The 25,994-nt window shown below is 33.3% G+C and overlaps 3 protein-coding genes across 4 annotated transcripts; 1 reads left to right on the forward strand and 2 right to left on the reverse strand.

Moving 5' to 3' along the window:
* Nucleotides 1-8: 8 nt before the first annotated feature.
* Nucleotides 9-1,453, forward strand: LOC108373075 (testis-expressed sequence 2 protein-like). Its single transcript, XM_017628916.1, has 4 exons — nucleotides 9-44; nucleotides 218-780; nucleotides 837-1,061; nucleotides 1,203-1,453. Exons 2-4 carry the CDS (start codon nucleotides 302-304, stop codon nucleotides 1,417-1,419), a joined length of 921 nt encoding a protein of 306 aa, XP_017484405.1. The 5' UTR covers nucleotides 9-44; nucleotides 218-301; the 3' UTR covers nucleotides 1,420-1,453.
* A 6,513-nt stretch (nucleotides 1,454-7,966) lies between these two features.
* LOC108373076 (uncharacterized) lies at nucleotides 7,967-12,537 on the reverse strand. 2 transcript variants are annotated; one of them, XR_001848926.1, is made up of 5 exons: nucleotides 12,024-12,537; nucleotides 11,616-11,715; nucleotides 8,503-8,607; nucleotides 8,307-8,414; nucleotides 7,967-8,241 (listed from the first exon to the last, which is right to left on the reverse strand). XR_001848926.1 is itself a non-coding variant. In XM_017628918.1 (4 exons), the coding sequence occupies exons 1-3, from the start codon at nucleotides 12,263-12,265 to the stop codon at nucleotides 8,527-8,529; spliced, it is 423 nt and encodes a 140-aa protein (XP_017484407.1). In that variant the 5' UTR covers nucleotides 12,266-12,537; the 3' UTR covers nucleotides 7,967-8,414; nucleotides 8,503-8,526. The 2 variants fall into 2 exon arrangements, 1 of the variants encoding a protein (XP_017484407.1); XM_017628918.1 differs by having other exon boundaries at nucleotides 7,967-8,414.
* A 10,513-nt stretch (nucleotides 12,538-23,050) lies between these two features.
* Nucleotides 23,051-24,362, reverse strand: Tsp66E (Tetraspanin 66E; the record flags this gene model as incomplete). The annotated part of the gene is made up of 3 exons (XM_017628915.1): nucleotides 23,051-23,354; nucleotides 23,896-24,183; nucleotides 24,258-24,362. Coding segments are annotated over 3 exons (546 nt in total), but the record flags the coding sequence as incomplete, so codon positions are not given.
* Between the last annotated feature and the right edge of the window lie 1,632 nt (nucleotides 24,363-25,994).

The raw sequence follows: 25,994 nt of genomic DNA on the forward strand, positions 1-25,994 counted from the left end.
ATAAGATCAAAGAATTACTGCAGAAAAAAATTAGCGCTATTAAGGTGAGAACCACATGAATAAATTTTCTAAATTTAACTAAATGGCTATTGAAACTTTTCTTATAAGGTTCTCTAAATATATTTTAAGATAAATTATTTCTCACACAATACCAAATTTATGTATGCTCACATTTTTCAAAACTCAATTTTTATGCTTTCACTCAAATCGTCCACAGTTGCCTTCTTTCATAGAAGATATCGTTATTACGAAAATAAATCTTGGCGATACACCGCCACTAATACATCGTGTCTCGCAACCCATGCTGGATGAGCGCGGCACTTGGGTAGATGCCGACATCACCTATGAAGGATTGCTACAGTTGACGGTCACCACCAAATTGAATTTGATGCGCATAAAACAGCAGAAGCGTCCCACAGATGTAGTCAACATAACCACCACCAATCCATTGCATACCGGCGGCAACACCAGTGCGTCAAATGGTGGTGGTGGTGGTGGTGCCGCTGGCATTAATATCACCGCAATACCACCCATTAATGTGATTTCTGATGGAGAGACTGGAAGAAGCTTAACTACTAGACTAACCTCGGCTGAGCCCAACACCGATGATGTGTCGCATAGTGTTATATTTGACAGCGATGCGGAGAGTACGGGTGATTCTGATTCCGATCCAGAGAGTGTCAGCGCATCAGCGGCGACCACACTACCGAACGTGAGTTCGGCAATGACGGCGACTGGCGCTGCTACACAGGCGGACGTTGGTGCAGGCGCGCAGGCAGAGTATGTTGCTATGAAATTCAGAAGAATATTTAATTCACGTTTGAATTTCTTTTCAGCTACCATTTTATACCCACAGCGCCTGGAAATGCGCGTCGCATTTTTCGTATTGTAGATCGCATAGCAGCCTCAAATTTCTTTCAGTATGCCACCGATTTGCCAGTTGTACAGCGTGCCATTGAGAATATGAATACAAATATAACGCTACGCGTAGATCTGAGAGGACTAGTCGGACGTGGCGTGATAAACATTCCACCACCACCTTCCGATCGTATATGGCTTTCGTAAGTACTTAAATTTTATTTTAAAAATTTTGTGCTAGGATTGTTTAAAAAATTGCATTATGATTTAATCAAAATTTATTTGAAAAAAAGCTCCTTATCTCAAATATTTATTTATTCCTATGCTTTTCTATTCACCCACAGCTTTCGTGGTCCACCACGCCTTTGGCTATCAGCAAAGCCAGCGCTTGGTGAAAAATCTGTGGATTACAGCATTGTGACCAGCATTATTGAAAGCAAATTATGCGAGGTGGTAAATAAGTTTTTAGTTTATCCTAATATGGTCGACGTCACTATACCTTTTTTGGGTCAGCCGACATACGAGTATTTGCGTGGCGAGAAAGCGAAACGCACTGAATAGATTTGTAATAGATAAGTTGTACATGAAAAATTCCGTAAAAAAATGTGTTTGCTAATTTTTGATAAAATTTTGTTGATTGATAAAATGTCTAAATCTCATGGGAATGTATGTATGTTTACATACATCACTATTCGTTCCAATATACCATTCCAGTAGTTGTATTTACTGTAAGCCGTTATTATATAAGTATTATACTACTTAGTTTAATGATCAATATATGTTTAAGATTTATTTTTCCATTTTTACATTTGGTGAACTGTAGTTAGTAATATAAACAATTCTTAATTAATGTTTTGGTAATTTTAGTTCGTGAATTCATTAGAAAGTATACAATGGATATATCGTAACTGCACTTTTTTATGATTGTCTAAACAAGCTGTTAATTGTCTCATTCTCAACAGGAAGTATTAGTTTCTAAAGCCGTAATCTCTTTATTACAAACTACTCGTGACTCATTCGCTTCGCGGCTTTATACAACTATACAAAACTACGTAATATATACATTTATGGATAGTTTGAAAAAGCGATTTCGAAACCCAAGTCGAAAATTTTCAGATAAATTTTGATGATTCGTAGTGTGCAGCTCTTCAGGGACCGAAAACCAGTAGTCAGTTAAAGACGGACGATATGACATTCGGTCACCCTAATACATATAAAGCTAGATATCATAGAAAAGTGTCGAAATAAAAATTCAAACAGAAATTTATATTTAATTGCAAGCAGTTAATATCATTTTTCTATAGCAAAGGTATAAAATCGAGCGTTGAATAAATTTTCGCAAATATCTCATATATAGGATTACGTATGCATTTACAAAAAACCAACATACAAATCGAGTATTATCAAAATTTCACAACTGTGGTCACGGTGATGGTGTACTGTTCGTTACCATTTTTCATATTATTGTTTTTTATTTTTTGTTAAAAAAAAGGCATAATTTGAGTGAAATCTTAGCAAGCTTGGTCAAAGTTTTTATGAAAAACTTTAGAGTGACGCATTTTTTTATTCCATGGTCAAATGGTTTTGACGAAGCACAAAAAAGGTATACATATGCACATATATACAAATTTCAAACTTTCTAATTGGAATGTTAGCGGTGTTCCTGATTTTCTCTCATACAAAAAAATATCTGATTTACTTTGTCAGCGAAAAAAATTCTCAAAAATCAACCATGTTTTCGAGGTAATTCAAACTTGCACATATTAAACTAAAATTGAATGGGCTATAAAACTGCATCTCCGAATTTTACTTGAAGCTCCAATTACAAACTTTGAAATTTTGATGACCATTTTTTGAACTTCGTCGAATTATTAAAAATCTTGTACAAAGTTTAAAACTTTGAGTTGTATGATTTTCGTGGTAGCAAGCACTATAATTTCCTAAAAAAAATTAAACTAATAAATAAAAATAGATGGTCAAAACTTGTAAAAGAAAATCATTTCTAACTATCGGGCCACCAGTGGACATATGGTTTGGTTATTGCTATTTTAATCAACTTCAATAAAATGAGCAGGTTATCAATTCGACGGAATATTTTTTTATGTATGTTGCCGCATAACTCTGCACCACGTTAACCTATTTCTATATATCTTTTTTTTAGAGGAATTTCATTTTCACTTCTTCTTACTTCTTTTGATCAAATTTTATAAGTGCAAAATGTATTGAGGATAGAAGACGAAAAAATTTTGCTTTAAAATATATTAAAAAAAAAAAATTTTACTTTGTTTTTAGTACTTAGAAGTGAATATTATCAAGAGGAATGGAAGTTAATATTACAAAAGTGAACGAGATTGAACAAAACATAAAGCGCAACAATTTATATATCTACATACTTATACATATGTATAATTTTTGAAATTTTTTTTTTACAATGGAACTTATTTAATTTAGAAAATATTTTAATTCCATAACTAAGGCTTACTTTATACACTGTTCTCCACAATACACAAATATGTACATACATACTTACAAATGTATAAAAAAAAACAATTTGGAAAATAAATTCACATTAGTGCAGTTGAAATTACAGTTTTGATTCTATCAAGGTAGATATCGTCGTTTGAAGTACCAAACTGTGTATCCGAGGTTAGCCAAATTTTACCATAGAAAGCCAAAACTGTCTATTTCAGAATGGTTCGCTCTTTTTTAAAGCAATGCCATTTCAGGATAGTTTTATAAATCGATATTTTGGTACGAATGGATAAGGCTTGATGCCAATTTCTGGACCAAATGTCAATTACGTGGTTTTGCAGAACCATGATACGCGGTTTTGTTCCTTAAACAACGATACATACATGCATATTTATATACAAAACTGAATTATTCCAAGGAAATATATATGTACTTATGTACAGTTCTATGTATGTTTTTCTATGACATAGATTAATATTATAATGTATACATAGTATTAGTGTTGTTCGCTTTCATTAATGATAGCTTATTACACGTTAAAGTACTATCTCTTGCTCCGTCTTTTTTGTCCGGTCTAAATATTTAGAATAAAAAAATCTTTCAACTACTTTCTCCCTTTATAAAGAAACTAAAATACAGTTTAAGCATTTCAAATATGTAATTAATTGACAGATAACTTCACACACATACATATGCACATACATTTCCACATATTTAATAACATATCGCCGCTGTTAATGCAAAATGCCATAAATGATAAAATTTTAAACGATAAAACTAAAATGCGTTTTCAAGTTAATGCTGTCCTAAAGATGCAATTAAATTATGAATTTTTAAGATATTGCTTTAAATATGTTTGCCACCGAACACATTCCTTGCGTACGCATTTACGTATAAAATGTACTCCCATATAATATTTACAAGTAATTATTGAAATTTTAATACGGAACTCCCCTTAAAATTATTGCTTCGTTTAAATATTTTATAATTTTACTTAGATATTTAAAAAGAAAAGAACTTACACGTACACTTTTTCTGTGAGCTATTACAAACAATTTATTTAGATACATACAAAAATAGATGTGTACAATGAAAGAACAAAATTTCGATTAATTTTGGCTGTATAAGCAAACTGTGTTTAATTATAAGTAAGTACATACTAGATAAGTACCAACTTATAATATTAATGTCCTTTTATTTTGGGTTTTAAATAAAATTTCTGGAGTAAACAAATAACTGTAAACGTTTTCATACAAATTTTGGATACGTGTGAGTATGTCATAAAATATATGTAAATATCATTTTTACGTACATACATATAGTCTAAGAAAAGGGCACGACCTTCAGCCATCTGTTTAATGGATGAAATCTATGTTGTATGAAACTTAACGTGTTAATAAATGTTTTGCGACTGGGTTGGCTGAAAAAATCCTGACCAGACAGATTGTTGAAAATTAGTACGTGAAGTAGAATTTTTTTTACAAAATATTATTTGAAATGTTTGGAAAATGGGCATGGCTCCGCTCACTTATGATGAAATGCTGTATCTCAGTGGCCCCTTCACCAGTTCTTACCAAACTCGGTACGAGCTTTGCCTAGGGGCTAGCTAAGAAATCTGTTAAAAATCTTTGAAATCGCGCAATAACCACGCCCACCTGCCATATAACGGTAATTTACAGAGACACGAAGCTATATCCCTTAAATTCGATTAGTGCAATAACCACTTAGTAGAAAATTAAATTATATTAAATTTTTGGATAGTGGGCGTGGCACCGCCCCCTTATGACCACATATGTGTATCTCGGTAACCGATTTATCAATTTCTACCAAACTCGGTACACTTAATAACCTTGATACGGAAAAGCAACTCGTTAAAAATTATTAAAATCGAACTAAAATTACACCCGCTTCCCGTATAACGGTAAATTTCAGAAATACGAAAACTCCGATATTTCAATAACTGAGGACGCTAATGTACTCCAAGTTCATACTTAAAACAATTTCTTAACAATAAATAAGACTCTTTAGGAATTGGTCGTGGCACCACCAACTTTATGACTACAAAGGTGTATCTCGGTAACCACTTTATCGATTTCTACCACCGCTACGTCACAACTGCAACTCACATTACCAAAATAATTGTTTGAATTGTATTGTATTGTATATAATAAGATGGGAAATACTATTTTTCTTAGAAAATTGCGTCGGAAAATAACAAATTAATCAGCTGTTCATAAAACTTGCAACTGCTTGCTGGTTTTGCGTTTTCGTACTTTCTTGCATATTTCCATCATTGGGAGTAAATATTGGCTTACTCTCCAAAGTTTGGTTACTGGCAAGTTTCTGGATATTTTTTGCTGGAGAATACGAAAATACAACTATTGCCTTCGCAGACAGCGCATATTCCGATCTGCCTTATTTGAATAACGTCATTGTTGCCCACACAAAAAGGTTTACTGCTAGGGAAAAGGGGATATTTCCATGACGCATATACCATATATGTACATTAGGGTGGTCCAAAAATGCATGTAAAAAAAGTAAAGACGGAATTTTTATGCTTTCACCCCCTAGGATTGTTCTATATCGAAAAAAATATACCCCTATTTTTTATTTTGAAATCAAAAAATATTTAGAGGTCGCTCAAAGCGCTCAAAGTTTTCCATATATTTTGTATGGGGAAAAAATAACTTTTCGTGGAAATGGTATGGAATTCTTGAAAATTAATATTTTTCGATCGGAGGACTCTGCTTCTCTTCAACAGATTCTCAATAATAAAACCCAATTTTTTTTTTTAACAATTTTTTCTTAGTAACTATATTTAATAGGACCGCAAAAACCCCTTGAAAATGCCAGAAAATGCAATGGGAGGGATAAATAAAAAATCTTCATAATGGTTAAATAAATAATTGGATATTGTTATTGGAAGTCTCCTGGAGAGAACCGATCGAAAAATATTGATTTTCAAGAATTCCATACCATTTCGACTAAAAGTTGTTTTTTTCCATACAAAATACATGGAAAAGTTGGAGCGCTTTGAGCGACCTCTAAATATTTTTTGTTTTCAAACTTTTACTATTTTGGACTTACTTTTTTTACTTATTTTGGACCACCCTTATGTGCATACACGTATTTTTTAAACAAATTTTCTTGCAGAGGACTGATTTAATTTGCAAAAGCCGAAAAAAAAAATNTTATGTGCATACACGTATTTTTTAAACAAATTTTCTTGCAGAGGACTGATGAAAAGCAAAAACTCCATAAAAAAAATTTGCTTAGTAAATAAATTCAAAATTTTTTATTTCTCACTTCATTTAAAACGTTTTTTCTTTTGTTTTGAAAAATTATAGAAATTAAATTGAACGAAAATAAAAAGAAAAATAAAATAAAAGTAAAAGAATCAACATTGAACTGCGTCAAAATGAAAATAAGGGAGCACGGTTAGGGTTAACGTTAAAGTAAAGGTTGAGGTTAAGATTAAGGTTAAGGTTAAAAATTAATATTTTTTTTTAGAATTTTACTCATACTTACTGGAAATATGAAAATGAACATTTGGTTTCNTTTTTTTTTTAGAATTTTACTCATACTTACTGGAAATATGAACATTTGGTTTAAATCTTTTTAACATAATTTTGGCTTGAAATATATACATATATTTACCCTCAGTTCATAAAATGTACCCAAAACAGTAAATTTCAAGAGCAGATATTTTATTTTGACACAAGATTTGGTTTCGGCCCACTGAACGCCATATTTCAATAGCTCAGGTGGCAGGTCATCCGTTCCAGTAGCTTTATTGTTTTTCTGCCCTGAAATTTACTAGGCGTATCTCATCATAATCGAGTGGCGTGATGCCGATGCCGATTCCGTCGTCTTCGACTGCGGGCTCGGGTTCACGACCTTCGCTTGTTTGAGTGCTGTTACCATTAAAGGCCTGTATGCAGCTCTCAAGAAAAGCAAAAACTCCATATAAAATGACGTACAAGAAATGGCTAAGAAATTTTCTTGAGTCAAATTTCCTTCAGGCAGTACGCAGTTCTTAAGAAATTTACTACGCTTTCTACTACGGGTTTCTAAAGTTTTTTGTGAAAAAAGAGCACAAGGCAACCCAGGTTTGCAACAGAAATATATGCCCGTTCCATTATTTCTTGAGGAAAGAGTGAGGCAACAGGCTGTGAGGTATCAAAAATGTCAAAATTCCTTGGACACACGCGAAATAATGGCAATTTTTTCTTGACCGTTTTCTTGAGAGCTGCATACAGGGCTTTAGCACTAATAATCCATGTGTAAGTATGTTCTGGACTGGTCAATGTCGGCGTGTTTGTACGCCCTGTTCTTGAAATCTTCGGTAGCCTGACTTTCCCCTACATTTTCGGGCGTTTTGATCGGAGATATAGACCAGATCTCTCCTACAGTCTTCCACTAGTTGAGATCTATCAGAGGTAGAAGATTCGCAGGTAGAGATTTTGCACTAAATTTAAATGGTTGTAATTCAAAAAAAAAAAAAAAAAAACGAGAAACATGAAAAACTATATGCATTTATTGTAAAATATACTAAGACGTGCGCAAGAAATATGCAAAAATATGCACTAACATTTGAATGCCATTTTAAAGGAAATTTCATGATTCGTAAAGATAATTTAACAATTTCCATTTAAGGATGGCCAATAAAAACATGCATTTGCATGAGATTCCGAGTCCTAGTCATTCAGTATGCATGTCGCGCCTCCCACAATTGCAACGTTCTCGGTAATCATCGCTGTTATTTTTAATTACGATGATGTACATACATACATATGTATGTACATATGCAACTCACATTGTGCCCTGTAGTACCGAGAATAGCGAATATGAGGCGCGCATTATTCCGATAAAATACTCCAAAGTCAATGGTTTTAAGCCACCAGCCGTAAGCTAGAAATTAGAGAAACTTTTGTAGATACATAATGTAAATATAAAAAATTATGTTAAACTACTACCTGCAAGGGCCTTTGACTTCTGGCTATTATCAGCACAATGCATTTGCGAAACTCTGTGCTGCGTTGCATCCAATTGGTATTATATGCTGCGTTGGCTATATTTAAACTCTTTAAATGCCAATATGTTGTGTAGAGAATGAATTTGAAATTTCAAAATTTTTGCAAAGATAAGCATTTTAAAAGTATTTCCATTTACCTCGTTCGAGAAAGCGTTACTAAACTACTGAAAGATTAGGTACATCAACGATGTTTGAACGAGCAACAATTGTAGACCTTTAAAAACGAGTGCACTATCATAGTCCTAAAAAAATGCGAGAGAAAGGTTTAAAATTTTCTACATAATTAACTACATTCCATTAAGTAAGTAAATAAAAGTTGAGGCTATACAATTTTATGCATACACTCACCCACAGAAGTTTAGGCATATAATTTTTCATAATGCATGCAAATTTTTCATACAAATTTTTTTCGCTAATTTTGTTATAAAAATAACTACAGCAAAAAACACATACATTTAATTTCTAAACTTTTTGCAAAGCTCAGAAAAATTCAATAAATATTTACACAAAATTTTCAATTTTGTAATCAGATTTTTTAGGAAAATTTTGTTTATGCAGTTTTATAGTATATTAAATTTAAGTATAATAAAAAAAATATTCCGACGAACTGATAGTTAATAAAGTGCCAGATTCAAGTTGCTAAAAAATCCCGTTGTTTATTTTTTTGTCGACAGTGTCACGCAGTTTCTTCCACACAAAGCACTTATGTTTATATGAAAGAAAGTGAAATTATCAAAAACCATCCGGATTTTTTAGCAACTCCAAACATGCACTTTATCATACCAAAATTTACCGGCACATAAAAATCTTACTAGAAAGCCGAAAATGTTCAATTAAATTTTTTCGATTATTCTGAGATTTGTACTTATAGATTCTACTTGTATGTTTTTTTTTTTTGTTGTATGTACAAGCTATATTTGTATAAAAAATTTGCGAAAAAATTAACATAAAAGACTTTGCATATATTGTCTACAATTCTGTGCCTAGACTTCTGTGGTACACTGTAGGTTTTGCAGTTTGTGCAGTAGGGACAATTTTTATTTTTTTTATTTTTTCTGGGAGGGATTTTTTATTTATTCTAAGCGGTCCACATTTACAATAAAGAACAGCCTGCAATATTCCAGGGCTTCAGCATAAATCCATAAAAAAGCAGTTCTTGTGCCGTTCATGAGAAGATCAGTATAGGCGGAACATTGATCGAAGGCACAGAGCTTAAATATTTTGTCGAGGATTAAAATCTCCTAATCCAGTCGAATCAAGGTCCAATTTATACTAGGACCGTGCGCCCGATTACCACAAAAATGATAACAAAATTCAAAAGATCAATGAAGACTTGTTTCTATAGAAACAAATAAATTTTTTTTTTTATACTTACAGTGACTCACACGTTCACGTGTTAATTTTTAAATATTCACCACGTTTTTTAAGTAAAATTTAATTATTATTTTTCTATAAAAATATTGTCCAAGCTTTATTCAAAACCATATATGTATTTAGAAAAATTCATCAACATTTTTTTTAAAAATTTTAATTTTTTTAATCCGAATCTTTATAAAATTTTGGGTATGCAGTTTTATAGCCCATACAATTTTAGTCCCATGAAGTACAAGTTTCAAGCGTCTAAAGAATCGCGTTGAGTTTTGATATGTTTTTTTTTCGGCGGATTTTTGCGCTTTCTTCCATATAAGCATGAATTTCTTGTGAAATGAAATGCGTGAGACCGTTCGCAACGTTTCAAAAAATCAAAACCATTTTTTTTTTTAATTGCTCTGGTTCTATAAAAACCCCAAAACAGTTGCCATAAAAAAAAATATTAAAAATCAACAAAATTTTTTAGCCGCTTGAAACTTGCACTTCATGCATGTACTATAAAACTGCATACACAAAAATTTTGCAAAGATTTAATTTAAAAACCTCGTAGTTTTGATGAAAATTTGATGAATTTTCCTAAATTTTGTATAAAGTTTGTAGCTCTGTTTTATATGGTATCGGCTAACGCTTAGAAAAAAATGTTTATAAAAAAATTAACTTGAAAAACGTTGTGAATATTAAAAAAAAATTTCAATCCGTGAACAGTTTCGCGAGTCACGTACATACAATAATTTACAAATTCATTTTCATTTTATCCCGCGAAGCTTAAAAGATTGCCTAATTTCATTATTACAATGCAACGTTTTAAGTTGCAATAACACATATTTGATATAAGCCTTAAGTAAATACTTCAAAGATGTTTGATTTTTATAAGTTAAAGAAGCAACTTTAAAAGAACCCTTCCAAAAGGCCTTCTTCTCCTTATAGGACATAAGAGCCCTTCTGGTAGGCCTCCCATGGGTAGCGAAAGATGAAGCCTTACAATTTATGCCGCTCCATACAAACTAGAAAGGAGAAAGGAATGTAGAGTGGACGGCCTCTTGACTCTCAGGAAAGCCTTTCGGAAAGGCTTGTAACTCCTGAAATTATCTACTCGGTTTCTGTACTAGTTTCTCTGGGTGTAGCGACATTTATCGGCCTATTTGAGTATTCCTTTCACACGTGGGGTAGAACCAAACAGAACCAAAGATGCGTAAAGACAAAGGCATAAATGAAGACCTAGGTAATTTTGAAAGGGAATATGTAGATGAAGAAAATGATAAAAGTAAAAATTAAGATAAATATAAAGAATAGATGAGGTTGAGGATACCGATAAAAGTTGAGATGAAGATAGAGGAAGAAAGATTAAAAAAAAGTAGTTTTGGAGAAAAGGATATACATAGATAGAGACACAGAGACTCAGTCTGGGAGCCATTTTGGGATTTTAGAGATTTTCGGGATTCCCGGGACTTATCGATATAATAATCGATATTTTTATCGGTCTTGTTATCGATTATTTATGGATTTTGCTATCGATTATTCATCGACTTAGTTATCGATTATTGATCGATTTTGTTATTGACATATTTATCGATTTTGTTATGGATAGTTTTATCGTTTTTGCTATCGTTGTTTTGATCGATACCTTTATCGATCGATTTTGCTACCAATGTTATAGATTTTGTTGTAAGTTTCACTTCTCCAGTGTGGCTCAAGCGCACTTACTTTTTTGTAATTATAGCGTCCCTACAGTGTTATGGCCTTATTCACTAAAAATAAAGTAGCTTGGCAAAAGGTTTGTAATTTGAAAAATGTATGAAAACGTTAATTTATAAAGCTTTCTAAACCTATTTTATTTTTTATGAATAAGGCCATTATTATTTATTTTTGTTTTTCTCACCATAGATGAATATACAAGCATCGTTGCTAGTACTATGCAGTATAACATAACATCAATCAAGGACATGGCCGAATAGAGCTCTTCCAAGTCATCACGAAACCTTAAAGAAACAAATTATATTAAGTTTATTAAGGCGGGTCAATTAAAAAAAAAATAAATAAAAATCAAAAACCAAGTTTAAAAGTTGCATATAATTCTTTTTAAATTAGTTGTTTTTAAGATGATCACTTTTTTTTTTAGCTCCTGACTCATATTTTGGGCAATAAATATTGTCAACATACATACATATCTTCAAGGTGAGTGCTGTTACTCACTTTAAAAAATAATCTTAAATTTACTTAAAACAGTTGCATGTGTAATATCCGGAGCATTAAACTATCATAAATAAGGATAATCGCCACTACTCACATGATGATTTTTATATGACGTTTAATGCATTCCTTGATATTCCTTAAGGCATCTACATCATCCATTTCGGATAAATTTTCCAATTTCTGTTGAAGATCTTTCATCATGGAAGTACCAAACGACATGGAGATCAAAAATGAATTTACATACGCATTATATGAACAAACGCCTACTGGAATCATCCAAAGTGCTTCTAGCAGATAGCAAATTTCGTAAATGGGGCTCTTATGCAGATCGATCATTGGTAAAGCAATGTCATTAATGTAGTCTTTTAGATAAGAGATTGTGATGCATTCTATTTTATTATTGTATGAATATGAAATTAATTTTTAAATGCTTAACTCACCGCCATAATTTGCGAGAATTGGTTGGACGCAAACGAAAGTTGAAATGATCACCAGACAACGCAAAGCGTACTTAGAGTAAAGGCGTACTTTTCTAGTAAATTCCTGCAGGTTTTCCACGGCCTGTTCATCATCGTCGTGCTGTCAAAATATTGTAAGTATATCAGTTGGATGGGAAAATAAAGTTAGCAAAAATATATTTTAAGCATCTGATTTTGAAAAATTTTAAATCGATTGCGCATAGATAAATTATACATTAAAGAAATTGTTTGAAATCTTTGTCCGATCTTAAGGCTTTTTAAGGGGCTGCGATTTGAATAAAACTAGCATAATACTAAATTCAAAGAAAAAAATGTTGTATGTCAATTTAGAACTCCGTAATACTTAGTCAATAGCAACAAAAACAACGAAGTTGATGTAGTCGACCGGATCCAGTATATGACCGCTATATAATACAGTACCTTGATAAATTGTTTGCCAATGAGAGCCTCGGGGACGGTTTTCGGTTTTACGGGAACTATTTTCGATTCTTTTGAAATGGGTTTTAAGTTTTTTGGACTTATTTTTTCGGCTTCTCTGTCAATATTTTTCGGTTCTTCCGGAACCGTTTCTCGTTTTTTTTTTTTGGGAATCGCGTTTCGGTTCTTCTGGAACCGTTTTGCGGGCCTTTTGGAATTTCGGTTCTTGTAAGAACCGAACCGGTCGGTTCTCCAAAGGTCGCGGTTCCGGTTCCTCGGTTCTATGCATGACTAATATATACACAGGTTTTGCCTTTGACTTCCCTAAATGTTCATTAATTTGACGGCCGATTAACTTAATGTAATTTTTTTGTTGCAGCAATTTGGCGGTTTTTGGAGTTACTTCATATAAATATTTCTCGAGCCACAAAATCAGTACAAACTATTATTATTCCTACGAACACAGCTCTTAGGTTACAAAACTCATCAAAATGATGCGAAAAACGGATGAAGGCAAACTTGTATAAATAACTTTTGCATTAAATTCTTTTTTACAATTTCGAGAAGTGAAATCTTTTTTTGGAAGGCGTTCGTTTTAAATACATAATTGAGCGTTTATATTGAAAGTGGCTCATTTACATACCTGCATCTGAACCCACCTGTTATTCGTTTAACTTCAACAGCCAAAGGAAAAAAGTTTTGCCATTAGTTTATGGCGGTAGAAATTTACATTCACTTTCAAAACAAACGGCTCAATTGACTTCAACCTTTTCGATGATGAATGTACATACATACATACATACAATCTACTTATATTGACAGTATAGCACTTATGTATGTACATACTTTCAACAACATATCGATGGCTGAGTGGAAGAACGACTTATCTCGGCAGCCAGTTCGAAAACGCCCTATCTCAGAAAACTTTTCAAGAACGGCCCTACTTCACAATTTGGTTGCAGAAAACCCTATCTCAGAATTCGTTTCAAAAGTGCCCTATCTCAAACGAAGATATATTGAAAATATGCTGCGATAGGCCGTTCTTTAATCGGCAGCTGAGATACAGCGTTTTTGAACCGAATTCTGAGATGGAGCGTTTTTCAATCAAATTCTAAAATAAGACGTCGTTGAAAAATTGTCTGGAGATAGGGAGTTTTCGAACTGGCTACCCCGAGATAGATCGATCTTACACTCAGCCATCGATATGTATCTGTTTTAGATTTTCACTAAAATAGGCGTTAGAAAAAGTCAACTCACCTTCAGGTCATAGTACCAATCTTCAATCGTTTTATAGATATCCAAAAATTTTTTTTGTTTAGCTACGACGGCAATAGCACGCACCACTGTTATAGTCAACGTCAAGAGGAGAAAAGAATTGTAAATCGTCTGGCCTAAGTTGCCCCAATTATAGTAGATACCATAAGTTGATGGCAAAATCATTATAGCCGGTACGGAGATGAAAAAGAAAGCGCGCAGACGTTTGGTTTTATCTAAAAAGCCCATGTAGTTATAAATGGCATAATTCCAGTTAAACAATTCAATAGCATAACCCATTTTGGTTTTTAAGTTTTTTGTTTTTTTTAGTTTGACTATTCAGCAGCGTTCAACGTTTTGAAGCAAAAAAGAAACCAATATGCGTTGGAAAATGAAAAAAATTCCCCTTTTATAGGTCTAAGCNATGAATGTACATACATACATACATACAATCTACTTATATTGACAGTATAGTACTTATGTATGTACATACTTTCAACANATGAATGTACATACATACATACATACAATCTACTTATATTGACAGTATAGCACTTATGTATGTACATACTTTCAACAACATATCGATGGCTGAGTGGAAGAACGACTTATCTCGGCAGCCAGTTCGAAAACGCCCTATCTCAGAAAACTTTTCAAGAACGGCCCTACTTCACAATTTGGTTGCAGAAAACCCTATCTCAGAATTCGTTTCAAAAGTGCCCTATCTCAAACGAAGATATATTGAAAATATGCTGCGATAGGCCGTTCTTTAATCGGCAGCTGAGATACAGCGTTTTTGAACCGAATTCTGAGATGGAGCGTTTTTCAATCAAATTCTAAAATAAGACGTCGTTGAAAAATTGTCTGGAGATAGGGAGTTTTCGAACTGGCTACCCCGAGATAGATCGATCTTACACTCAGCCATCGATATGTATCTGTTTTAGATTTTCACTAAAATAGGCGTTAGAAAAAGTCAACTCACCTTCAGGTCATAGTACCAATCTTCAATCGTTTTATAGATATCCAAAAATTTTTTTTGTTTAGCTACGACGGCAATAGCACGCACCACTGTTATAGTCAACGTCAAGAGGAGAAAAGAATTGTAAATCGTCTGGCCTAAGTTGCCCCAATTATAGTAGATACCATAAGTTGATGGCAAAATCATTATAGCCGGTACGGAGATGAAAAAGAAAGCGCGCAGACGTTTGGTTTTATCTAAAAAGCCCATGTAGTTATAAATGGCATAATTCCAGTTAAACAATTCAATAGCATAACCCATTTTGGTTTTTAAGTTTTTTGTTTTTTTTAGTTTGACTATTCAGCAGCGTTCAACGTTTTGAAGCAAAAAAGAAACCAATATGCGTTGGAAAATGAAAAAATGCCCCTTTTATAGGTCTAAGTAGTGTTGCAAAAATGCGTAATGTGCATAAGATCTCACATGAGTAATAATTTGCGGAATCGATTTAATTACTGTTCTCCCACTGTATTTACATGTATCAGGTATAATAACTACATATCTAAATATATATGTATGTATGTATGTATATACGTTTATGGTGTATGTATAACTATAGTGTCTTACATATCGTCGCTCCATACGACGATGTAGCATATCTCAAATTACTAGCACGTTTCACTATTTGCTTCCGAGTGTAGCACATTTCAGATTGTTAAGTCACGAAAACTTGACATTTCAGGACTTTTCAGGTTTATAGTAAATCATAAAAACATAATTTATATTAAAAAATCAAGTGTTTATTTAATATTTCTGTAATTAAACTATAAAATTCAGACGTTATACATATACCGTTTAGTAATTATGTATTTGCTTTAAAAAAATTCAAATCGCAGATCTATATTGGATCGACCATTTATGACGGTAAAGTTGTTGGAAAGAATCTGATCTGACTTCAGATTCGTAATCAGAAATCAAATTATTAAAAAAAAAATCTATTATTGCAAAAAGGGTATCAGGGGAAATGGGTTTGAAAATCTTTGTTTCTTAATTTAACTTTAGGAGGGTTGCCACCTCTTTAGAATATCAAATTCAATTTGAATTAAGGGAATTAGGAGAAATATGTTTCAACATACGGGTGCCAAACGAAAGAGGCTTCAGAAGGTAGTAGTTTGAAAATTTTTTGAAAAGGGTAGCCATCTGCTTGAAATGTCGGATTTAGTTAACTTATTAAGAAGTTATATGAAATGTCAAAATATGGATGTCAAACAAAAGAGTGTTAAGAAGTACTTTGTTTGAACACTAGGAATATTTTTTTTGGTGTTGAAAGAGGGTTGCCACTTGTTTATAAATTAAATTCAAATTATTAGTTAAAATGNGAAAGAGGCTTCAGAAGGTAGTAGTTTGAAAATTTTTTGAAAAGGGTAGCAATCTGCTTGAAATGTCGGATTTAGTTAACTTATTAAGGAAGTTATATGAAATGTCAAAATATGGATGTCAAACAAAAGAGTGTTAAGAAGTATTTTGTTTGAACACTAGGAATATTTTTTTTGGTGTTGAAAGAGGGTTGCCACTTGTTTATAAATTAAATTCAAATTATTATTATTATTATAAATGTATTCACATGTACCTATCAATCGAATGGGGCTTGAAAAATCTTTATTTCTGAATTATATTAGCGAGGCTGCCACATGTTTAACAATAAAATTCAATTTTGTTCAGCAGTTAATTAGAATCAGCCTCATTGCGAGAGTCGTGCCGAATGCAAGTCGTTTTTCGATAGTCGAATCGTGTCGAAAATTTAGCGTCATTGCCTAAAATTTCCACTCGACTAGTGTATTAAAACGGAAGAACTTGGCAGCACTGCATAGTTTTCGACAATTTTCGTCGTTTACTTATTTCAGCACGACAGTAGACAATGCTAATGTTGTCGAGTCGTACAATTCAGCCTAATTTACGACTTACGCAATGAGGCTGAATATGTATCGCAATGTCAGGCGAAGCGTATTTAAGAATGACTTACCGCGNTTTACGACTTACGCAATGAGGCTGAATATGTATCGCAATGTCAGGCGAAGCGTATTTAAGAACGCGGTAAAACTACTTTTGAAAAGGATTGTCACCTATTTAAATCGAATTCGAATGTCGCATTTAATAACCTTTTACGCAAGTTATTTGAAATATGAAGCGAAACAGTGTTAAGAAAATTTGTGGTTGAACATTTAGAATGTTTGAAGAGGGTTGCCACGGGTTTACCAAGATGCGTATCATCGAGATGATTTTAAAAAGGCTTTATTTCTGAAATATATGTCGGTGGGTTACCACGTATTTTATAAGCTGCTTTAAAATTATTTAATAAGTTAAATGATTTTTTAAAAGATGGATATCAATCGAAATGGGTTTGAAAAGGCTTCAAGTAGGTTCTGAAATTCACTTCCATTTTAAACCAAGTTCGCTTCGAACTCAAATTAAACTTTGTAGAAGTTCACTCGGAAATAAATTGTATAACCTGCCTGTTTATTTCTGAAATATGAGGAGTCAAAATAAATACTTTGGCCTGTAGATATGCGCTAAGGTTTAATTTTTTTTATCGGTACAGGGTGATTCAAAATTTGATAGTATTAAAAACCGACTATTCGAAACGGCTCAAGAACTCAGAGGATCTTTGTCAGACTCAAGATAGCAGAGATAATGCAATGGCTCACTTTCAAAACAGGTGCGTAGATTCATTTCAAATACATAATTATAAAATGCTCTGCACAGAATTCAGGAACCGTAACCGGAGAACCAGGTACTTTAGAGAACCAACCGGTTTGGTTCGTACAAGAACCGAATAACGGGTCTAACGGAACTGAATCTCGATTCCAAAAGGCCCGAAAAACAGATGCAGAAAAAAATGAGAAACAAAGTTCGAAAACTATGTTTTCTTCAGATTTTTTTACGGGCTATCCGATGGTGCTATGCGTTTTCAAAAAATTCCTAATTTCATGAGGCAAATTCGAAACCAAAATTTAATTGTAATTTTTCTCAATTATGGCCATTTTTAATAACGTTTTTAATCATCTCAATCGCCAGACCAGGTCTTTTGCTATAACTTTTGAACTATTGATGTTTGAATCTGAAACTTTCGCAAAAACTTCCCCAGATATTCGTCTACGATACTGTATTAAAATAATTTTTTTTTCAAACTTTATAAAATAACTTTTACCTTTTGAAAAAAAAAACACAATCTCAATGCTCATTATACAGTTTGAAAACCTTTAGTTGTGGTTGTAATTAGTATTAAGAAGTGTTGTAAAACTTAAATTCTTTGGAATAGTTTGTAATTTATTGGCTTTTAATTTCAAATCGATCGATACACAAACGTCTGAGATGTAGCGAGTTAAATGACAATTTCGTAATGATGATTTAGTTCGTGCAAGCGAATGGAGCCGAATGTTTTATAAGCCGGAAAAACAAAAATAATTCCCTTTCGAAGTGATTTTATTAATGATTTTTATGATAAAATACTTGATATTTTGATTGAGATAACTTAAAACAATATTAAAAATTACCATCATTGAGAAAAATTATAATAAAATTTTCGTTTCGAGTTTTTACTGTGAAAATGGAAAATTTTTGGAAAACGCAAAGAACCATCGGAAAGCCCGTACAAATAATAGTTTTTGATTTTTTTTTTTTACCATTTGATGTCTACTTCCCAGCTACGCGAAAAGTATCTTGTTTTGCACCGCTCAGCGCGCATGGGACATTTGAAATGAATCGCCCCATATGTATGTATGTATGTATTTCGATAGAAGCTGATTTTTGAGAAACGGAACCGCTCCAAATTCCCGGTTCTTCTTGAAACCTTACTCACTAGCATTGACAAACTTTTTCTAATTTAGATTTTGTCCGGACCAGGAATCACACCCAGGCACTACGGAGTGATAGTAGGCACTTCTAACCACTGACTAAAGCGGCCTTAATTATACTTTCACTCATTTTGCTAGCTGTGTTTTCTAATAATAACAATAATAATAGATTGGCGCTTACACATATGTTATTATTTGGCCGAGCTGCTCCTCCGACTTGTTTGTGGCGTGCGACTCGATGTTGTCACACAAAGTGGAGGGACCTACAGTTTTCCGCCGACTCCGAACGGCGATTGTATTTTTATGAGAAGTTGTTTTTGATTTCAGAAATACATTCGGAGGTTTGCCATTGCTTGACGAGGGGCGACCGCTGTTAAGAAAAACCCTTTTTCCTAAATTATTTTGTGATGTTGCTTTTATCAGGGCTTGAACCCAGGCGCTGCGGAGTGGAAGCGCGCACTGCTTACCACTACACCATAGCGGCGTGTTTTTCTAAAATTCGCGATATTATTTTCAAAATTGAAATATTTTTCTATGAACGTTTTGTTAGAAAAATATTGAGAAATTGCATTACAAAATATTTTACCATATTGAGGATTAAAAACTAGCTTCTTGTGGATATATATTTGCATCTTATTATGCACATCTAGGAAAAAGTTTATAGACAAAATTTAAAAATTTCAAGCCATGACACTTGCTTTATTTTTTTTTTTGTGTTTTCCACCGTCAGGAGTCACTCACGCATAGCCGCAAAGTCTTCCAATACAAGTTATACAATAGTAGAGCCTTCATTAGCAATACAGCAAAATTTGATTTTCTAGCTACTTTTTAAAATTCTATACACTTTTCACTTATTGTTTTTCAACTTTCACGGACGACATCACTGCTCATACAATTCTCGTATCTGATAGATTCGGATTTCAAAAGTAAAGTTTGGCGAGATCAGGTGAAATGAAACACGTATGTACATATTTATATCCACGCGTATTCAGTTGTAAAAAATGTTAAAAACAAACACTGGCTTATCCTGTTAATAAATTGGTAGACTTTACTGTATGTTAATTAATTACTTTTATGTATGTACTTCCGCCTTTGGCGTCTGTCGTAAAATGCTTTGCTTCTAATTATGAGAGTAGATAAAAATTTATCATCGCGAAATATACGGAACACTTATCATACTCACCGCTTATCAACTAAATAATAAAAAGTTGAATTGTAGTTTTTTTTATTATAATTATTGTTATTTATTCTTTACAATAATTCACTTTTTATACAACTTCAAGAAAGCTACGTGTAGATTTACAAAACTTAGTCTAAAAAGAAAGTACATAAGTATGTGTCTAGGTTCTAAGGTTTGTATGTATGTATGTACATATGTATGTATATTGGTTACACTTAAACATACAAACATACATATGCGCATATGTAGTTTTAACTTTCGTACATAAGTATGTGTATTCAACTACATTTCCCACAAATGATATGAGTAATATACAAATGTATGTATGTGTGTATTTATATTTATATATAGTCTCTATAAAATATACAACATCCATAACAAATTAATAAGTAAATACCTTAAATTAAAATAAAAACTTCAAAAAACATCTACGAAAAATTTGTTTCACTTATACAAATGCTAAAGTTGCATAATTGAACTATACACATTAACGTCTAGATACGAGTATGTACATATGGGCAATTCTTCAGAACCGGACGATTCAAAGCTATGATTTTGAAAATTTTTTAATTGATCACACCAAAAATACATTGAATTGTTTAAAATCCATGTGGAACACAATAAATTCTTGTGTGATTCATTTATATTGAATGCTGAAATTTTTAAGCAAAGAAAAAAACAACCGACATCAATTCAATCAATTTAGAAGTGCCGTTAATTAGTGTGGGACCACCGCAAAAAAAAATTCAAACAATGGGTCTTATGAATAAAAAAAATTCTAGAAAATATTCTAAAAATGTTGCTGAAGCTAGCACGTACTACTTTACAACTGACTTCTTTCAAAGTTTTCTATTTGCACATTATACGTTTTATTTCAAAGTTGTTTTGAACATACTCAACAATAATAGCTCAGTCTCTGTATACTCCCCAGTAAAAAAAATATCCAGTAACTTGCCAGTAAAAGAATTTCTGAGAGTAATAGCCTATTTCCACCAAAGGCTTAACTTAATAACTAGGTAGAATTACTATCTTCGAGTTGTAATCTCCTTTTACCTATAGGCATAAACTGCAGTTAAGGTTTGGTGGAAATCAACTATAAGCAACAAAAGAGAGAAATATGCCAGAAAATACGTAGACGATTACCTTCAAGTAGTTAGTTACTAGTTTTATTTTATTTGTATTTTTTTTTTTTAATAAATCGTGCAATTTTGGCAATTTTAAACAATCGAGTCGGTTTCGGTTTTGCGAAGTGTTTCGGTTTTGGTTTCGTTCTTCAAATTTAGTTTTGGTTTCGTTTTTGAAATAAAAATGTGAAACAATTTTCTTTCGACTTTAAAAATTGTGGTTAATTTTCATTCATAATTAATTCTGAATCACTGAAACAGTCTTGCAAATTGCCTATCACCTTGGAAGCGATTTTTCTTTTAAGACAAAATACAATTTTTCATTAAATTTCAACAGCTGATCGGTCATAGTTTTGGGACGTGAGCTTTTGTTAGCAAAAAATTATGTGTTAAATAAAATATGAAAAAAAAATAAAGACAACCCTTACGTGTGGCAACTCATACGTTCCCGTACACTCATATTGAATTCTGGAGTAGTGGAACAGACTAAATTTGATCAGCTGTTTAACTTGACTATCAACTTGACCATCGACTTGCTAGCAATTTTCCTTTCAACTCGTGTGGCACCGTAGTGCCAACCAAATTCTGAGATAGGGCGTTTTTCAGTCAAATTCTGAACTATGACGCCATTTTCTGCGACAGGGAGTTTTCGAACTGGCTGCCACGATAGGTCGATCTTCCCCTCAGCCGTCAATTTCTGCCTTGAAAAAGCTTCTTATAAAATCCATTTGCTATTCAGAGGCGGCGTAAGACTTTAGGTCCCAACATTTTAGGACCAAATACTGAGCAAAAGTATGAGTGCCGAAATATTATTGTTATTAATAAAATAAATTTAAAGGTGACTAACACAAAATCGCCCGGTTCTGGAGATATGTCCATATGCAGGTATGTGTTTCAATGACAACATTCACAATGTATGCTTTTTTTCTTAGGTTAATAAGTAAAATGGAAAATTCATTTTGAGCAGAGACTGCAAATAAAAGTGGTTATTTTTTTATTTCGAAACCGAAAAGATGTAGTGACCTAAAAAATTTGAATTTTTGCTATTTAAAAAAAAAAATAAAAAACTGTGCCTGGTATTATTTGTTTTCGAAATTCGAAACAGTTTTTGCTATAATTTTTTAGCCACTGGTAAAAGCTGTAGAAATTTTTTATTTTCGGAATTTTTTTTCGAGAGCTTTCGCAGTTTTATCGTAATTTTTAAAAATTTGCGAAATTTTTACTTGCATAGAATTTTTTTTTTGATCATTTTTGCGACAAATCGGAATATTTCGGGACTTTTTAGAATTTTTTAGCGACTTACGGTATTTCTTGTTTACTTTTATTTTTTTTTGTTTGGGTCTTACACGAAAAAACTGAAGTAATTAGTGCAATATAATTGACCTTAAGTATTACGTCTGTAGATTCTAAGGGATTCATTATAGAAACAAATTTCCACAACTAGATTTTCGTGAATTCGCCTACTGCTAATATTCTTTCTTTGTTTTATTTTAGTAAAATAATTTCTTAATAATTAATTTCTTTTACGATATGCCATAAAATTGATTTGTGATGTATAGAGTGGAGAGATTCTGGCTAATTAAGCTTCGCGAATTCCTAAGATATCCTAATTTTTGTGGAGCTAAGAATTCAGCTAGCCAAATTAAAATCAATGCTCAGTTTCTAGTATATTATTAATGCAAAATTTTTGTTTCATGCGAAAATATATCGCAATTCTTGTAACTATTCCTATATATTTAACAATAGTTTTAAATATTTTTTTGTAAAACATTACAAAACTCTAATCTACATACATAGTTTCAAAAAAATGCTAAAAAAGTTGTCCAAAATTTTTAAAATTAAAGAACAAAATCAACGAATTTTTTTATTTTTTAATAAAAATGGCTTTAACTTTCTTCAGAGTCTTTTTGCCACAACGTGTAATCGTATTTGGTTCAACTAATTGCCAACGTTGGCTGGGCATTCAGTGTCCGTCTATCACCAACTTTACCGTTCATGCAATTAAAATCTTAAAGCCGCATTCCATGGTACTTTGCAAATTGCTTGCACAGGCAGAAGGCCAGAAAGATTGCAAACAGATGTACAATACCAACGCCCAACAGCACGCCAATAATTATTTCGCGGTGGGAAATGATCCAGTCGGTGAACACTTCATAGCAGCCCTGCGGAAGAAAAGAATGCAGTAGCAAATATTAAATGAATAATTTATGTACATACATTAGGGCGGGTCAATTTTTTTTGACTATGCGCGTATAGAGCAGAAGGATTCTTTGTGTAGTTCCAAACAAATTATTCGAAGAGACCATGGGTCTAAAATCAATTTGGAGTTTGCCATATTGCAAAAATAGGTTTCGAAGAAAATGTGAAAATTTTCAGTGTTGCGCCCTCTGGTGGAAGTTTTAAGAAAAAGATAAGTGAAAAAATGGATTCCTCATACCCTTTTAGCATGTTTTCTACGAATTAAAGCACTTCCTTACGACACTGCAGCAAAATGCAATGAAACCTACTTTCGAAATTTAGCAAACTCAAAATTGATTTTAGACCCATAGTTTCTTTGGCAAATTCGCTTAGAATTATACGTTGAATCCTTCTGTGCTATACGCGTGTAGTCGAAAAAATCTCCCACACAAATTGACACGCCCTAATGTACATATGTAATAATTCTGTGATTATTTATCGCATTTCAAGTGCACCTCAACTAACCTTCTTGTAGAAGCTATTGCTTTCGCTGGGATTTGTCACACAATCATCGTCACGTGGCAGTAATTGGCTCACATCCTTGAGCATGCAACAGGCATCGGGTAGCGTACGATTACCCTTGTTGCTGAGCCACGACAGTGAGGCGTCAAAGTCGCGGTAGTCATTTACGCCACAGCAGCTCATTTGACTCATCAGTTGATTCCACATCAATGTAACGGCATCCATGTTATCGTTGGTGGAGTAATAATCGGTAATGGTGGATTGTAGGAAAGTCTTTGTCTCAGCACGCGCCTAAGTGGAGTTAAAAATAATTATTTTATTAGAAGGAATTACTGTTACTGAATAATTAAAACAAAAGAATGTACCTTTTCTTTGTAAAATGCGCCCAGTCCACAGGCTACAATTTCAGCAATTAGCAGCATAATCATAAAGACGCCATACTGTAAAGAAATATGGAAAGTAAAGAGGAAATATTTTTAGATTAGTCTGTTGGTTACGTATACGCCAAGGCGCGCTTTATATTAAAAGTGACTTGAGTTGCAAAACTTGTGAGCAATGGTTTACATAATAATAATAAAAAATACTCCGGCAGGATAATAATAATTTTTTAAATATGTACCACTTAAGTCACGAAAATAAATAGAGTGTCTGTCCAACAGTTTAAGTGCCNAGGAAAGTAAAGCGGAAATATTTTTAGAATAGTCTGTTGGTTACGTATACGCCAAGGCGCGTTTTATATTAAAAGTGACTTGAGTTGCAAAACTTGTGAGCAATGGTTTACATAATAATAATAAAATACTCCGACAGGATAAGAAAAATTTTTTAAATATCACTTAAGTCACGAAAATAAATAGAGTGTCTGTCCAACAGTTTAAGTGCCTCGGTGACCATTTAGGCCAAAGCGGCAACAGACGCGTTTTTATGCTTGAATTAAGTCTCAAGCAAAGTGCACCAAATTAAGTTTTTGTGTAAGCATTGAAATCTTCAAGAAAGCAATTACCTTTATACTTCCTTTTCGTACTTGGTTTGTCACAAAAATATGCCACCAGCCAAGGAAACTTTAAGCACTTAACAATGCGAGGTTGTGGTGCGGAAATTGCTTGACTGTTGGTGATAGCTGTGTAATAATTTTTTACATGATTTCGCAGATTTAAAGGCATAAAATGATGTGTATTTACTCCTTTTTTAGGATATAAAAGATTGAGAAAATGCGTCGAAATCCGTTAAAGTGGGCGAAAAAGCACCAAAAGTAGACCACTTTTNTCTTTACAAAGCGAGGTTGTTGTACGGCAATTGCTTGACTGTTGCTGATAGCTGTGTAATAATTTTTTTTTCATGATTTCGCAGATTTAAAGGCATAAAATGATGTGTATTTACTCCTTTATTAGGATATAAAAGATTGAGAAAATGTGTCGAAATCCGTTAAAGTGGGCGAAAAAGCACCAAAAGTAGACCACTTTTACATAAGTGGGTTTTTCGATGGAAGCAAAATAAAGGATGGTATCGTGGGAGTGGCCAGAAGCGATTCTTGTGCGTACGGTTCAAATCGCAGCTCACAATGTCCGGATATTTATATCCACTTATCCTATGGGTAGCAACCAAACACCCGTTTGGGAGCGAGCTAAAGTGAGAAGGCGTAAAACTTCGCGTGCGCTGGGTTTGGATCCCTGGGTATGCACCTGGAATATCAGGACCCTTAATGGGGAAGGTGCCTCTGCCCGGCTGGTTGATGTCCTCGGGAAGACAAAGGCTGACATCACCGCCATCCAAGAAATGCGATGGACGGGGCAAGGTAAAGTAAGCGTGAAGCCTTGCGACGTCTACTACAGTTGCCACGTAAAGGAGAGCAAATTTTTTTTATTAGATTCGTGGTAGGAGAGAGACTCCGTTGCCAAGTACTGCCGTTCACCCCGGTGGACGAACGTCTAGCCACGATCCACATCAAAGCGAGATTCTTTAACATCTCGCTCATCTGCGCCCATGCCCCGACGGAAGAGAAGGACGAGGCGTCCAAGGATATCTTCTATGAGCGCTTAGAGCGTACATATGAGCGCTGCCCCCGACACGATGTCAAAATCGTGCTTGGCGATTTTAATGCCAAG

This window comes from Rhagoletis zephyria, unplaced genomic scaffold (assembly GCF_001687245.7).
Source record: "Rhagoletis zephyria isolate East Lansing unplaced genomic scaffold, Rhagoletis_zephyria_1.1 Rzeph_scaffold_06332, whole genome shotgun sequence".
Classification (NCBI taxonomy): domain Eukaryota; kingdom Metazoa; phylum Arthropoda; class Insecta; order Diptera; family Tephritidae; genus Rhagoletis; species Rhagoletis zephyria.

Excerpts from the sequence above, each read along its gene's own strand:
- LOC108373075 (XM_017628916.1), top strand. The coding sequence starts at position 302 with ATGCTGGATGAGCGCGGCACTTGGGTAGATGCCGACATCACCTATGAA. Across the intron at positions 781-836 it reads GGTGCAGGCGCGCAGGCAGA|CTACCATTTTATACCCACAG; the intron begins GTATGTTGCTAT and ends ATTTCTTTTCAG. Across the intron at positions 1,062-1,202 it reads TCCGATCGTATATGGCTTTC|CTTTCGTGGTCCACCACGCC; the intron begins GTAAGTACTTAA and ends ATTCACCCACAG.
- LOC108373076 (XM_017628918.1), bottom strand. The coding sequence starts at position 12,265 with ATGATCGATCTGCATAAGAGCCCCATTTACGAAATTTGCTATCTGCTA. Across the intron at positions 11,716-12,023 it reads CGTCATATAAAAATCATCAT|GTTTCGTGATGACTTGGAAG; the intron begins GTGAGTAGTGGC and ends TGTTTCTTTAAG. Across the intron at positions 8,608-11,615 it reads TGCTTGTATATTCATCTATG|GACTATGATAGTGCACTCGT; the intron begins GTGAGAAAAACA and ends GCATTTTTTTAG.